This window comes from Nipponia nippon, unplaced genomic scaffold, assembly GCF_047370975.1.
Source record: "Nipponia nippon isolate SJK-2023a ecotype South Korea unplaced genomic scaffold, ASM4737097v1 scaffold_1, whole genome shotgun sequence".
NCBI classification, from domain to species: domain Eukaryota; kingdom Metazoa; phylum Chordata; class Aves; order Pelecaniformes; family Threskiornithidae; genus Nipponia; species Nipponia nippon.
The window spans coordinates 51,305,355-51,318,112 of NW_028262290.1; the positions used below are offsets into that span (position 1 = coordinate 51,305,355).

General features: G+C 39.1%; 1 protein-coding gene across 2 annotated transcripts in view; it reads right to left on the reverse strand.

The window, feature by feature from the left end:
• The window catches only part of LAMA3 (laminin subunit alpha 3), a 122,156-nt gene that overhangs the window by 66,141 nt on the left and 43,257 nt on the right, over window positions 1–12,758 (reverse strand). Inside the window, exons 16-24 of one of the 2 annotated variants that reach the window (XM_087754927.1) lie at window positions 11,738–11,875; window positions 11,178–11,224; window positions 10,161–10,260; window positions 8,905–8,957; window positions 8,428–8,533; window positions 6,571–6,670; window positions 5,951–6,107; window positions 2,501–2,633; window positions 1,078–1,220 (exon numbers count right to left, since the gene is read on the reverse strand). In XM_087754927.1, the coding sequence (XP_087611053.1) occupies window positions 1,078–1,220; window positions 2,501–2,633; window positions 5,951–6,107; window positions 6,571–6,670; window positions 8,428–8,533; window positions 8,905–8,957; window positions 10,161–10,260; window positions 11,178–11,224; window positions 11,738–11,875 (977 nt within the window). Of the gene's footprint in view, window positions 1–1,077; window positions 1,221–2,500; window positions 2,634–2,824; window positions 2,964–5,950; window positions 6,108–6,570; window positions 6,671–8,427; window positions 8,534–8,904; window positions 8,958–10,160; window positions 10,261–11,177; window positions 11,225–11,737; window positions 11,876–12,758 lie in introns of both variants that reach the window. The other variant, XM_087754922.1, reaches the window with a different exon arrangement.

Consider the following 12,758-nt stretch of genomic DNA (forward strand, 5'->3'; position numbering starts at 1 on the left):
GTGTTGTACAAACCAGTGCTCCTAAAGGAGCCTCCCCACGGCTTGGTAACACACAGCCAGCGGGGTGCAGTTTTCACCCATGAGTGCAATCCACATGCACACAACTCAGCTCTGTGCCACTCTACAAGGGAGATTCACATATCCCAGGTGACTTTATAAAAATATTCCCATCTAATCTATTAAGATGTGCTTCAAAAGCTGGTATAGTTTTGCTCTGCCTTGCCTACTTAAATTAACCTATTAGAGTTTATTTATAAAAACTCATTATGAGAACATGCTGGGCTAAGATCATTAATAAATTCCTTTTCAAAGGTATTAGTAAAAAAACAGGCATAATAAGTACTGTCACTTTCAGCAAGAAATACGTTTGCAAGCTCTTTAGTAACATTTTATGTGGTATTCCATAAATTTAACAGAGCCCCAGGCTTAATGACTAAAGACACTGGCTACTTGTTAACCCTATACAACATATATATGAATTTCAGTATGCTGTCTTTGTGATCATACATGTTTAAGGGTTTTCATAAATGATCATCTCAAACAATTTGTCTTTTTATAGCAATTTCTCAGAACTGCTGTCAGAAAATTTTTCAGTTTTTCAGTGAGTGAGAGTAACGATGGGAGGATAAAAATGTTTAGAAAATGACCTGCTAATCATGCAGCCCATCTTATAATACTTTTCTGAAGAATCTTTGTCAAGAAACTAAGGCCTTGGTCATCTGTGGCTGAGCCAAGCTTTAGATATGACATCTGATACATAAGAATTATGAATTTCTGGGAGCATTTATGCTCAACCAATTGTGCTGTATGTTAATATTACTTTATCCTTTGAAGGTACAGATTCTGGATAGACTTAAAGTCTGTACGCACAAGAAAAAAATAGAGCAGGTGAAAGTCAGAGAAGAAAAATGAAATAAGAGGCAGAACTGTAAATTTTCATAATGATATTCTGTGCTGTGCTCTTTTCACTACTGCTCAATTTCAATTGCTTGCAGGGTCCTTCCTGGCAAATATCTCCAGAGCAATATACTATCATGACAGCCTTCAAGCATTTGTTTTCCTCAATTGTTTTCTTACCAAGAGGACTTCCTCTGCCATTATACTGACAGTCCATGTGCCTGGAACCAGTGAGAAAGGCTCTGTGGAGTTCTTTCCTGGGATTGTCACAAAAGCTGGCTCCTTGCTGGGTGGGAAGACAAACTCTTTGCTCTGAGCAACCCCTGCCAGCAAAAAAAAAAAAATCAAGTGAAAAATTAAGGGACTGTGTAAAATGTCTCTACTTGCTTAGAGTGCTGGACTGATGATTTCATCCATTAAACTTGGCCCAACAGGAGCCGATCACTGCTTTTCTGTGAATATGTATTAACAATGCATTCTACTACACACAGTAAGCTACAGAGCTATGCAGTGATGGTTGTCTTCTTTCTTATTAGTCTTGAGCAAATTGGTTCGGAAAAGCAGAGCTCTGCCCTTGTAATGGCCAGTTTTGCAATATTCTGAAATGCTCGCTTCTTCACTTTCCCCTTCCATTACTTTCCATTCAGCCCGTCTCTGCACTGACTCACAATATGTTCAGCTGACAGAAGGCCTGTTCTCATGCAACTTTCAGCCAAATATTTCAGGTACTGGAGGTTCTCAGTAGCATCTAAAATGTTTAGTTCCAGATAGTAACTGAAGGTAACTTCTGGGCAGAGATGATGTACAACAGAAACGTAGCTGCGGTATGCTTTACCAAAGAGAAGTCGTGAGTATCAATTGTTATAAATATTAAGGTTTCCTCATTGAAGCCCCTGGACACAGACAAAAGCTGGTTCCCTGCCTTCCAGGCAATATAAGCCAGACATGACCATGAACTGCTGCCACTCTGCTGAGTGGTATCTGTGAAGTCTTCAGTTTTGTCTCCTCCAAATTACTAAAGGGATCTATGACTAAACTCCATTAGCTCCCGCCAGTATGCTGAGGTTAGGCATAACAAGAGATAATTCTGCATATAGGCTTGGTATGCCTCTACCATTCAAAGGACATGGAGTACTTATCTTTTATCAGGGCCTAAAAGGCATCACAGGCTGTTAAGGTCTGTAATCAGAGCTAGCTTGGTAGACTGGATTCATCATTAAATAAATGTTATTCATGGAATGAAGGCAGAAGCCACCTTTAAACTGAAATATTAAAGGCAACTAAATCAAAATAAGTGCTATTATCGCTTCTTTAAAAGCTTCATAAAACACACAGTTCAGAGCTTCCGAGTGCAGAACTGAAAGTATTGAGTTTGGCAAACATTTGAAAAAACAAAGGTTGATTACTACTGTAAGCAGGGGTTTCATGCAAACACAGCCACATCAATTACACGGCAAAATATATTAGGAAAAGCACAAAAGCACCAACACTGTTAAAAGTGATGCATTTTAAGCAACATTAGAAATGTGTCTTAGGTGCACCTTGAAAAGGCTCCTCTGATCTAACACTCATCTGATCAGTTGCACCGTTGAGTTTCACCTACCTGTTTCAGGCTGAGATTGCCAAGCAGATATGCGACCAGATAATGTTTCACCTCCAGGGTTAATATACCTCAGGATAATGCGAAACAAGTAGAGGTTTGATTTTTCCACATTCAAAGTTATCCTCACTTCATTCTGAAAAATGGAAGTTAATAAACAAAAACAGCCGTAAAGTGCTGAATAGAGGAACAGTTAGAAGCCATGCAAGCACCACACTAAAGTCCTACAAGAAAAATGCACATGCAGACAAGTATGTACTGGAATGGCAATGCTGGTGTACAACAGAGGAAGACAGGCAAGCCTAGTGAGAAAATTAATTCACTTACAAGTATAATTAGTGCCAAAATGTTTTCCCTCAGCAACTGAGATCTTCCCTTTAGAGCTTTTTGAGCCCAGGCTGACATAGCGGAGGACTAGGTGGAAGAGCTTAGGGGAAGCCACAGTGACAGGCACAACCACCTCTGGCTGGGAAAAATAAAAAGAAAGGGAAAAAGGAGGAAAGGAAAGTATATTATTTGTTACTAGCACCCAGAGAAAGAAAAACCATTTGGCAAGACAAACTCCATAAAAGAAAAGAAAGGCTCGGGCAGCTTACAAAAGAATATAGAACAAAAGCTCCTGTGAAATAAAACTCTTGTTGAATAATAGCTTATCCAGAAAGACACAGAATGGCTGAACTAACATGTGTGTTGATATTGCACCTTAATATATGGACAGTATTTTACTGTTATTCTCCCCTCCTGTGCCATAAAGGAGGCATATGGTATGGCTGTCCATATTCCTGGCTTCCTAAGCAACAGGCCAGAATCATTGATCCTAGTCTGAGACCACACACAACGCTCCACAGCATGCAGACATCTCAGACCATCACTGAAACTTCTTCTGCTCCTCCACCAGATCCCTCAGTTTCTTAGAGATGTGATACCATCCATGACTCTCTTTGCCCTGGAGCTGAACTGACACCTCTGGAGCCACGCTGTTCTCGAGCCCACAGGAGGCTCCATTCACACAGCCCCCATTATTTAGTTTGCAGAGCAACATAATCAGCAGAGGCATGTTCAAAGGTTGGTGGTGGATTAAGAAAAAATAGGATTGGTGCAACCTCAAGGGTTTGGCTTCCTTCTTTCCATCCTAAATCCTAAAGCTTCTCTTGTAATCCAGCTCCCTGCAGTTCACCCATCATGATCCACTTGCTGTCCCTTTCCAAGATGCTTGTGGTACAGTGACCTCCCCACCACTGTGGTCCATTCTGCTTCCCCAAATGCACCCAGGTTTTCTCTGTTCCATACATTTGAGAATGGAGCACAAAGCCTCATTTTCTCTTACTCCTAAAAGCTACAATAAATGCAAGATTGCCAGCTCCCATATGCTGCTTAATGTATATTCCTCAATTCTGTCATCATCACCCGAGAGACCTCCACCTTCTTAATAGAAATGCAAAGCAGAAAGCAAAGATAGACATACAACAGATGGTTGGGCTGACAGATCTACAGGTAGGTAAAATCTAGGTGACTGCAGAAGGGCAGTGGACCAGAATGGAAAATACAGACAAGTAGGGGAAGTTTTTACAAGTGTTGTTTTAAATGGAGAAAGACGACTTCTGAAGGATACTACATGGATACAACAGGCACTGAGGGAACACTTGAAAAATAGATACGAACAAAAAAGAAAAGGCAAAAGAAATAAAGAAACATGCTTCAGGAGATTTATCAAAATGGTTTCTAAGCTTTTATGGAAAATCTAGAAGACACAGTGAAGGGAGAGAAAGAAGAGATATGTGAGGAACAAGGGAGGAAGAGATGTCAGTCCCTGGCTTCAAGCAAAGGCAGGGAGTGGGGAGAAATTGTTCTTTGAGCTCTGTCACAAACTTAGGCAAGTCTGGCCAGTGCTTTAAAATCTGAGCCCGACTGTCAGCTTCTATAATGAGACACCCATGTTGGCAGCATGACAGGGCACCAGTGACCTCCACTGAGGTCACAGACAGCTTATTTATTTCACCTCAAAAATTTTTAATTGTATTGAAATAGTTTCTTTTCACAAAAAGTATTTACATTAGCCTTTTGTGTGGTAAATATGGTAACGCTATTTGTCTTCTACAAAATAAATGTCAGGAGGATTATTTCAGGGTCCTGCAAGACACAGAAACGCTATGTCAAAATTGGGAAAGTTCCTTGAAATGAAGAACGTGAGACTATCTCAGTTATGCAAGGATCTAACTAAGGAGGGTCTGGAGCTGGCAATTATTTACATGAGTGAAAAACTTTATCCAGGTAAGCAAAATAATGCACACTTCTAGCAAGATTAGAGACTAAGCCTTTTCACTGCCTGTTTACAAAATGCCACTGGATATAAAATGCAAAAAGCAGCTGAGTTAGAAAACAGAAGTTATGAAACCACAGCTACTGGAGAGTTGCCTTCATTAGTGAATGTCGAGTAATTCTGAAGATCCAACAAATATGAGCTCTGGGATTAGAAAAAAAAAAAAAACCAAAACCCAAAAAAACCCCAAAAGAACGAAGACGAAAGAGTGAAAAATGAAGAACAGAAAGGAAATCACTATGCTTGTGCAATGGTCATGTGCTTATGTCTCAGTCTATAGTAATCCATTAGTCCTTGTACAACTTACAGAGGCTGGACACAGCTATACCAGAGTACTACTTTTAGGAAGAGAGAGCAAATCCCATTTATTGCTCAAATCTACTGTTTTAAAATCCTGGTTCACTTGCTCAGCAGTTCAGTCCAAAGTCAGACAGGTCCCTTCTCACACAATTAAATTATGGTGACTTTCTTCCTGTGATTTACTTATTCCCTCTGCTGTTGTTTAGTTTATTTGTAGACTGTCATGAGACTAAAATAAATGTTGCCGGTATTCTCCTGCTAACAGCTTCTTTTACTGAATCACACATTTTCCTGTTTGCTGTAATGTGAAGGTATCATTCCTAATAAATGTTGGTTTCTTCCTCTTCTTCACCCAGTATAAGTTGCAAGTGTAAGAAGACTTCAGTGACAGCACTGTGATGGTACCTGAAAATCTTATGGACACAGACTGCCACGGAATTGTGTACTTCAAATTATTTAGCCAAGCATCAGTCTTCTGCTGTTTCCGCTGTCCTTGGCATGACAAGAATTTCTGCACTTAGTAATATAGACTTTAAAGCTATTAGTTCTTTGCTTTACACCTATCACAAAATGCATATTTCTCACAAAAAAAAAACAACTTTCAAAGAACATTTCTGAAGAACACATATTTGCACAAGCAATGACCAACTTACAATAATACCAACACTCACTAATCCAAACAGCGATACAGTGCGAAAGGGCTTGGATTAGTGAGATTCTGTTCTTTTTTCTGGTTTCTCCATGGCCTTACACACACATAGCAGTACTATAGAGACATACATACCCTGCACCTATGTTTTCACCCCAAAGCTTTGAGCGAAATACCAGCTTACTTGTATAGAAGACATCTGGGCATATCCTCTCCAACTGAAGCTAGGAAATTCCTGAGGATCGTAGCCAAACCGAATTTCCCTTCCCTTGACAGTAGTACCATCTTCAATCTCAAACTTCATGTGGTGCAGATCAGGGAAAAAATAGTTTTTTTCAGGCCTTTCAAGGAGGAAAAAAACAACGAAGAATTACCAGTCTCTGTATGGTCTACATCTAAGACCATAAAGCAGTGGAAGGGAGGTGACCTGCTAATGACTGATGAATCCTGAGGGCAGCTAATAAATTCAAGACAGCTGATAAGATGGACGTAATGAGAATTCTCTTTCCAGAAGTTTTTACAGCTTACATACGTTTTCCTGTATAACTCTTGATAGATATATAGATACATATGCAATACTACTGCAAAACAGGTATCGGTTATTTAAGGAAACAAGTTTAAAAATCTTATTAAAATAACAGAAGGAACCTGCCCAGCAAAATTAATATCAATAACTAATACAATTTACCAGCTTATTTCTCAACAAATCCAGAATTTCACGTGAAAGGATAGCAAGGGACTTGTGGGCAGTTTGAAAAGAACTATGCTGAAGCACAAGCTACCAGGAGCTACAGCCAGACTCACTCCCGACAGGCCGTCCCCACGACGTGCGCCCTGCACTGGCAGCCACCCGAGGCCTCGGCACATGCCGGGCTGAGGGATCCTCCAACATCGCACCGGCAGCCTGTCAGGCAAAGAGCAGAAGCCAAAGATCCCATTAGCAAAAAATTGATAAAAGTTATCAGAAAACACACCTTGCTTCTGCTAATTAAACACCGTTAATGACTCGATTCCTCCTTCTGGAGCCCTTCAGACTCCCCTCCGTTCAGACTCTTTCAAACACATGTTAACACACGTGCATAAGCTGCAATTATTTCTGGCTTTCCACGGTTGTGGTTGTTTTCTTTATTTCTCCTTATAATGTGACAAAAGCCACTTTTTAAAAAAAATCACAAGTAATAAGCCAGGTGACACTACTAAATGCAGGACTACAGTTTTGCAGAACAGCCATTCAAATGTTTTCCTAATAAGTCAGAATTTCTACAGCAATATCACGATGAATAATTATTAAAAAAAAAAACAAACAAACCAAAACCAAAATCTAACTTACAAAAATTGTAAGATCTTAATTTTTCAGAGTCTGCTACCCCAATATTGAATTTATCTTAAAAAAATTGCACACAAGAACATATGTGTTCATATAATAGCATATGCATATTTTTAACCAATACTGGAAAACAATATTGAATGACTTTCTACGGGAGACAGGATTTGTGGCACAAACTAAAGGACACCTCTGGTAACAAGGTATAATATATCGTACTAAGGAACAAGTATGTCTAGGCTAAAAATTTCAAGCCAAATTGAAAGGTTGAAAGTTCCTAAACACATATTTACATCGTAGTGTAAAAGTGTCCTGTTTTCTGACGTGTTAAGCACCTATAATCTCACTGAAATCAAGGATAATTGAAGTATTTGACACCTTTGTGAAGCCAGATCCCTTTCATTAGCTCCTTGGTTTGTGCATTAGGCATGAAAGCTTGTTTGATACAGTAGCCATTATTTTTAACTTTGCACATATTAAATGATTGTTAGAAGTACTTCAGTGCTTTAAAAATAAACCTCTTGCATCAGCCCTGGACAGGTGTGAAGCACACTGAACTCAGTGAAAGTGCTTTCAGTAATTTTAACAAACCTAAATCTACAGTGGAGGGACAAGGAGGGAACTGTTGAAGTAGCCCTACATCACTGAAAACACATGGTCCATCAGAAGAAGGACCACTTTCTCCACATCACAGCTACATCTGGCTCTGCTTCAAAACACACTGAGCCCTGGGCTAAAGCAATACACAAATATACCTGGGGAAAAAAAAAAAAGCAAGCTAGCATCTGTTGTAACATTTTAAGTTTTTATTGCAGCAGCAAACCTTAGAAAACTGCTGAGTGGAACAGACAGCTACCACTCTTACAGGTAACGCTTGCAGGAAAATCAATCATCCTTGGCCCTACAACTCAGGAGAAGGAGTGAGAGGAGGAATGACTCTCAGTTATCTTATTTGGTAAGATAACAGCTCTAGCAGTGCCTCGTGTGATCACACTGAGGGCTTTGACAGAGAAACCTCAGGTGACTCGTGGTAAATGAGGCACCGGGGAAGGCGAGGTGAAGGACAACGAACTCAAAGAGGAACACCTTTCCTCACGTGAGCGAGCCACAAAATGGCTGGGAACCACAGTGGTAACATCTGCCTTGTTCTTTCTCCCGTTGGAAGGCAAAGGAGGAGTTACACGGCTTACAAGCGATTACAAGCAGTAGTGCAAAATGCTGTGCACATGAGTCATTCAACAAATACATCCACATTTTCAAAATACAACCCAGGGAATTCTAAAGACGTTTGTGCTAAGTGCAAATGCGCTACTAGATATGTCCTTCATTCATTTTACCTCGGCAGCCAAAATAATTCTTGTTTTCGAGAGCATAATAACCAGCTTCACAAGTGTCACAGGAATCTCCACAAACATTAGGTTTGCAGTAACAATGCCCATTTTCCTGTGAAGAAAACAATTTCATCAAAAATGTTTCAGCTCCTTTTTAAGAATTTTAATCGTTCAATACTTTGAATTCCTTCTAATTCTAAACAGGAAAAACATTGTAATCTCAACAAAAAATATTATCTGACATAACTTCTGTCATTTATCATCTTCAGTGAACAGACTAGGAAATACATAAACTCAAGATGATGAAAAAGTTTCCGAACTTATACATCGCTAGGATAAAACTGCTTCTTTGCTGTATAAAACCAGCCACTTTATATGCAAAAGCAATAATCGGTACTAAGACTTCTACCTTACCAAGCATTACAACAATTTATCTTTACAAAAATCAATTTAATGAATGCTTTTCTTTTAATTTCACTTTACCTGCTGACATTCTCCGACTCCACTTAGTGTTCCACTCACATCACACTGGCATGCTGCACAGATGAAAAAAAGACAATCTGTATTTTGTCTTTCCAAGGTACTTTGCAGGAAAAAAACCCCACCATTCTGAATCCGCAATTTTGAGTCATAGTGTCACAAGGTGGATTTTACTCTGGAAGGTTCAGAATAGCAAACGGATACTGGCACAAGGTGAGAATAAAAAGCAAAAGAGAAAGAATGAGGACTTCTGTGTATGTGCCATTTACTGGTGTGTTTTACAGTGTTCTAACTTGCATTTAACAAAAACAGTCTTGAGTTTGGATTTACAATTGTTTTCTTTCTTAGAAACAGTCAGACAATTGATGCAAACCAGTGTCTTCCAGCCTGACTGGCACCTGCTGTTCTGCAGTGCTACTTTGGGACCAGTTCAACTCTAAGCATGAAAAATAAAAGAAGCAAATATTGTGGAAAGGAGCTATGCTGACCTAGAGGTTTGGTGAAACCCAGTATTGACTCTGTGACTGAAGGCAAAGAAGATGAATTACATGAAAGGTGCAGTAATTAATCTTTGAGGAGATGTTCAGACTGTATAGCATTTAGAGATTCAAAGATGTAATGATATCGGTATCGGCTCTAAGGCTACTCAGCCTGTCTAGGTGGCTGTTGTGGTGGAACCTATTGGAAAGGAAATAGTTGGGGAGAAAAAAATCTTTAAAGATTTTTTTAACTTTATCCTTTTTTAATCTTTAAAATTAATAAATAAAGATAATAAATCTGCCTGAAAAACACACACTCACTGTTAGCAAACATTGAAAATTGCAGACAGATTGGTATTACATAGACATAAACCACAACAGATTTGTCACACCCAGAGGCCACAAGAAGGCTTTCCACTCCTCTACAAGCTAGGAGATGATAATAAATGAAAAAGCACCTTTTTCTCAAAACAGTGAGCCAAATTCAGGTTTCAGTGTTAAGTAAAACTGCAATAAGGCCATATGAAGTACAAATCATTGTAACTCAGAGCACACCTTGGTCCGGCACTAGCAAAGACGCATGAAATTATGGTGTAATTTCTAAAAGTAACAGCTGTATCACAGGTAATTTGGTGTTACAATTAAGTAGCATGAAAAAGATGCTGTTAACAAGAGTTGTGAAAGTCACTGAGCACCAAAGATGGCAACAGCGAATAAAGATGACTTTCGAAAGAATTTAACACATTCCATAAGCCAACGCAATGTGTCATGAAGCTGTACCTGTACATCCCTCAGGGTTTTCTTTGGCCAGGTTCCAGTACAACGGTTTGCATTTACTACAGGTAGGACCTTCAGTGTGCTGAAGACACTGACAATAGCCCTAATGACAGAAAGGAGTTAATATGGGTTCACCTGTTTCATAAAAAACATACTGCTCTTAAGTACTAAGAAAAACCTAATATTATTAGCAGCTCAGGCAGTTTACTGACTTTTACAGATGCATGGAAACTGTGGCTGATTCAGACTTCTTAGATTTTTCTGTCTCATACTATCAGCACAGGATCGTTCCACCCTGTGTATTTTTTATGTATCTAATTTATTCTAAATGTCCCAACAGATCTACTTTCCAATTCTTTTATAGCCTTATTAGAACTGCTCTAAAGTATTCACTGCATTGCAAAAAGTTTAAAAAACACATTTCCTTAAAAATAGTCATTAATTTTCATATTTACTCCTTCCTTTATTGGTGGAAGACACACATAGCTCTATACATGAGCCTAGATAGATACCTCTTCCATCTGTCAGACTTATCCTCTAGGTCTTCTTTGCTACACATTTAGCAATGACTGTGACTTCTGGTAATATGCTACTAATAATAGCCATCAGTGTATTAATAACAATAGTGGAATAGCAACAGAGAGATAATAATTTTTTCAAGAATAATTTGTTGTTGAAATGGCCCGTTGCAACCCAGAACCAGAAGGTCTTTGAGACATGCATAGGCATATATGCACATCTGCATGTATACATCAGTGTTCTGGTATACCAAGAAGACATAAAGAGTGTGCACATTCCATATATAGAAGATTTTAAAAAAATCCTTAAGAGGTAATTGCATTGATATGATCAAAGAATGAAACACAGAGTTTATTTCCACTCTTACTCTACAAATAAACTCGTGCAATTCTTTCACAGTCTAAGAGCAGGCATCATGGCTCGAGCAACAAAGTGAATGTGTTCAGCAAAGGCACATGAATTATTAACACGGATTGTTAGCTGCAATGGTAGAATACTTACAGAATGAGAACCAACGCTACCTGAAGGGTCACATTCGCTGCTGACACCTTTATGAAATTAAAAAACACATTGAAAGATCTTTTGAAAACAGAGCTGTGGAATGTAGCAGTGCAGAAGTACAATGTAGCAGGTGTGAGTTTGAAAGGGCTTTTTAATACGTTTACCTTGGAGGGACTCAAATGCTTTAAACTTCAAGACCAGCAGAAGCCTTCAATAACGATTTTTCAAATGTGTATTTAGCCTAATTTAGACTATTTGGTTTGGTATGCAAAGTAGTCTCTTCGAAAAATATAGCACTAACCTACAGAACTGAGAGACGTTTTCTTAAAGTTCCCATGCCATCATCTAAAAAAGGTTTTAAATTTATAGTTCACTTCATGAAATAACATAGAGAATGATGAATGAGCTCATCTAATATGTACTCCTGGTGTGTCCCTCCCTCCCCACGCTTCAGCAGGTTTCTATAAAACTTTGCATGCAGCAGACTGCCCTGGAGAATGCCACAATAAAAACGGGGGCGATCTGAATCAGAATGGAGGATTTTCCCTTAGAAGTGTTACCTTTGCAGTAGGGGAAACTGTCGGCTGCAGAAAGGCATCTGTCACACCGCCGCCCCGTGATGCCCGTTTGACACTCGCACTGCCCCGATGCTGGCTCACACGTGCCGTGCTGGGAACCATTGGGAGAGCACCGACAAGCTACACAACAACGAACATTGGCAGTGGTGAGAGGGTTCATCCTGCAGGTATCAAGCAATAACTTCCCAAAACTTTAGTACTGTAGAGGTTTCAGTACTAATTGTCTAGTGTTCTTCATTTTTCTGTGCAATAAATAGCTTGCAAGGTCCTCCTATAACTCATAGGGTCCTCACCCCTGCTTAGAGCCTATGAGTTTGAGGTGACCTGTACCATCTTGGCATTGTTTTCTTCCTCAATTCTTGACAGAAACAGGTAGGATTATCTGAAACCATAATAAACTTCTCCAACTTCTTTGTCCCATCCTAAGAGCAGACTTGGTTTTGCCTTTCTGCTTTCTTTATCTTCTTATGGTTACAGAAAGCACAGGGCAAATTCTGTAATTAGACCTGCACTTAAAAATATGATGGTGAAATATAGAATATAAAATTGTATGCCCACCACACCTTTAGATCAGAGGGCAGAGGAGGCCAGAAGCAAGCTTTGAAATATACTATGCAACAGTCTTACTGTTTTGGATTCCTATGTAAGGTCTCAGTTTTGCAATGATTTATACACACAGGGTAAATAAAAATAACATCACAAAAAAGAACAATGCTGCCCCAGGGACTAATCTTTTCTCAGATATAGTCTACGGGTGAAATGGTTAATGACAATTATTTTAGTAAAGTAGTAGCCAGTCTCCTAAAGAAAGAGAACAAACATGTCAGATTATTTTTTGCTGTGGTTGTGGTGATTAGTAATAGCAGAATTCCGAGGATACATTGCTTCTTTAGCATTAATAATCTTTTGATTTCTAGGAAAGAGCAGTTCTGCTCATGATGATAAGTAGCTTGCTGATTTTAATGACAGAGCCTGCAACTTGATGTGAAAAACCTTTAACATT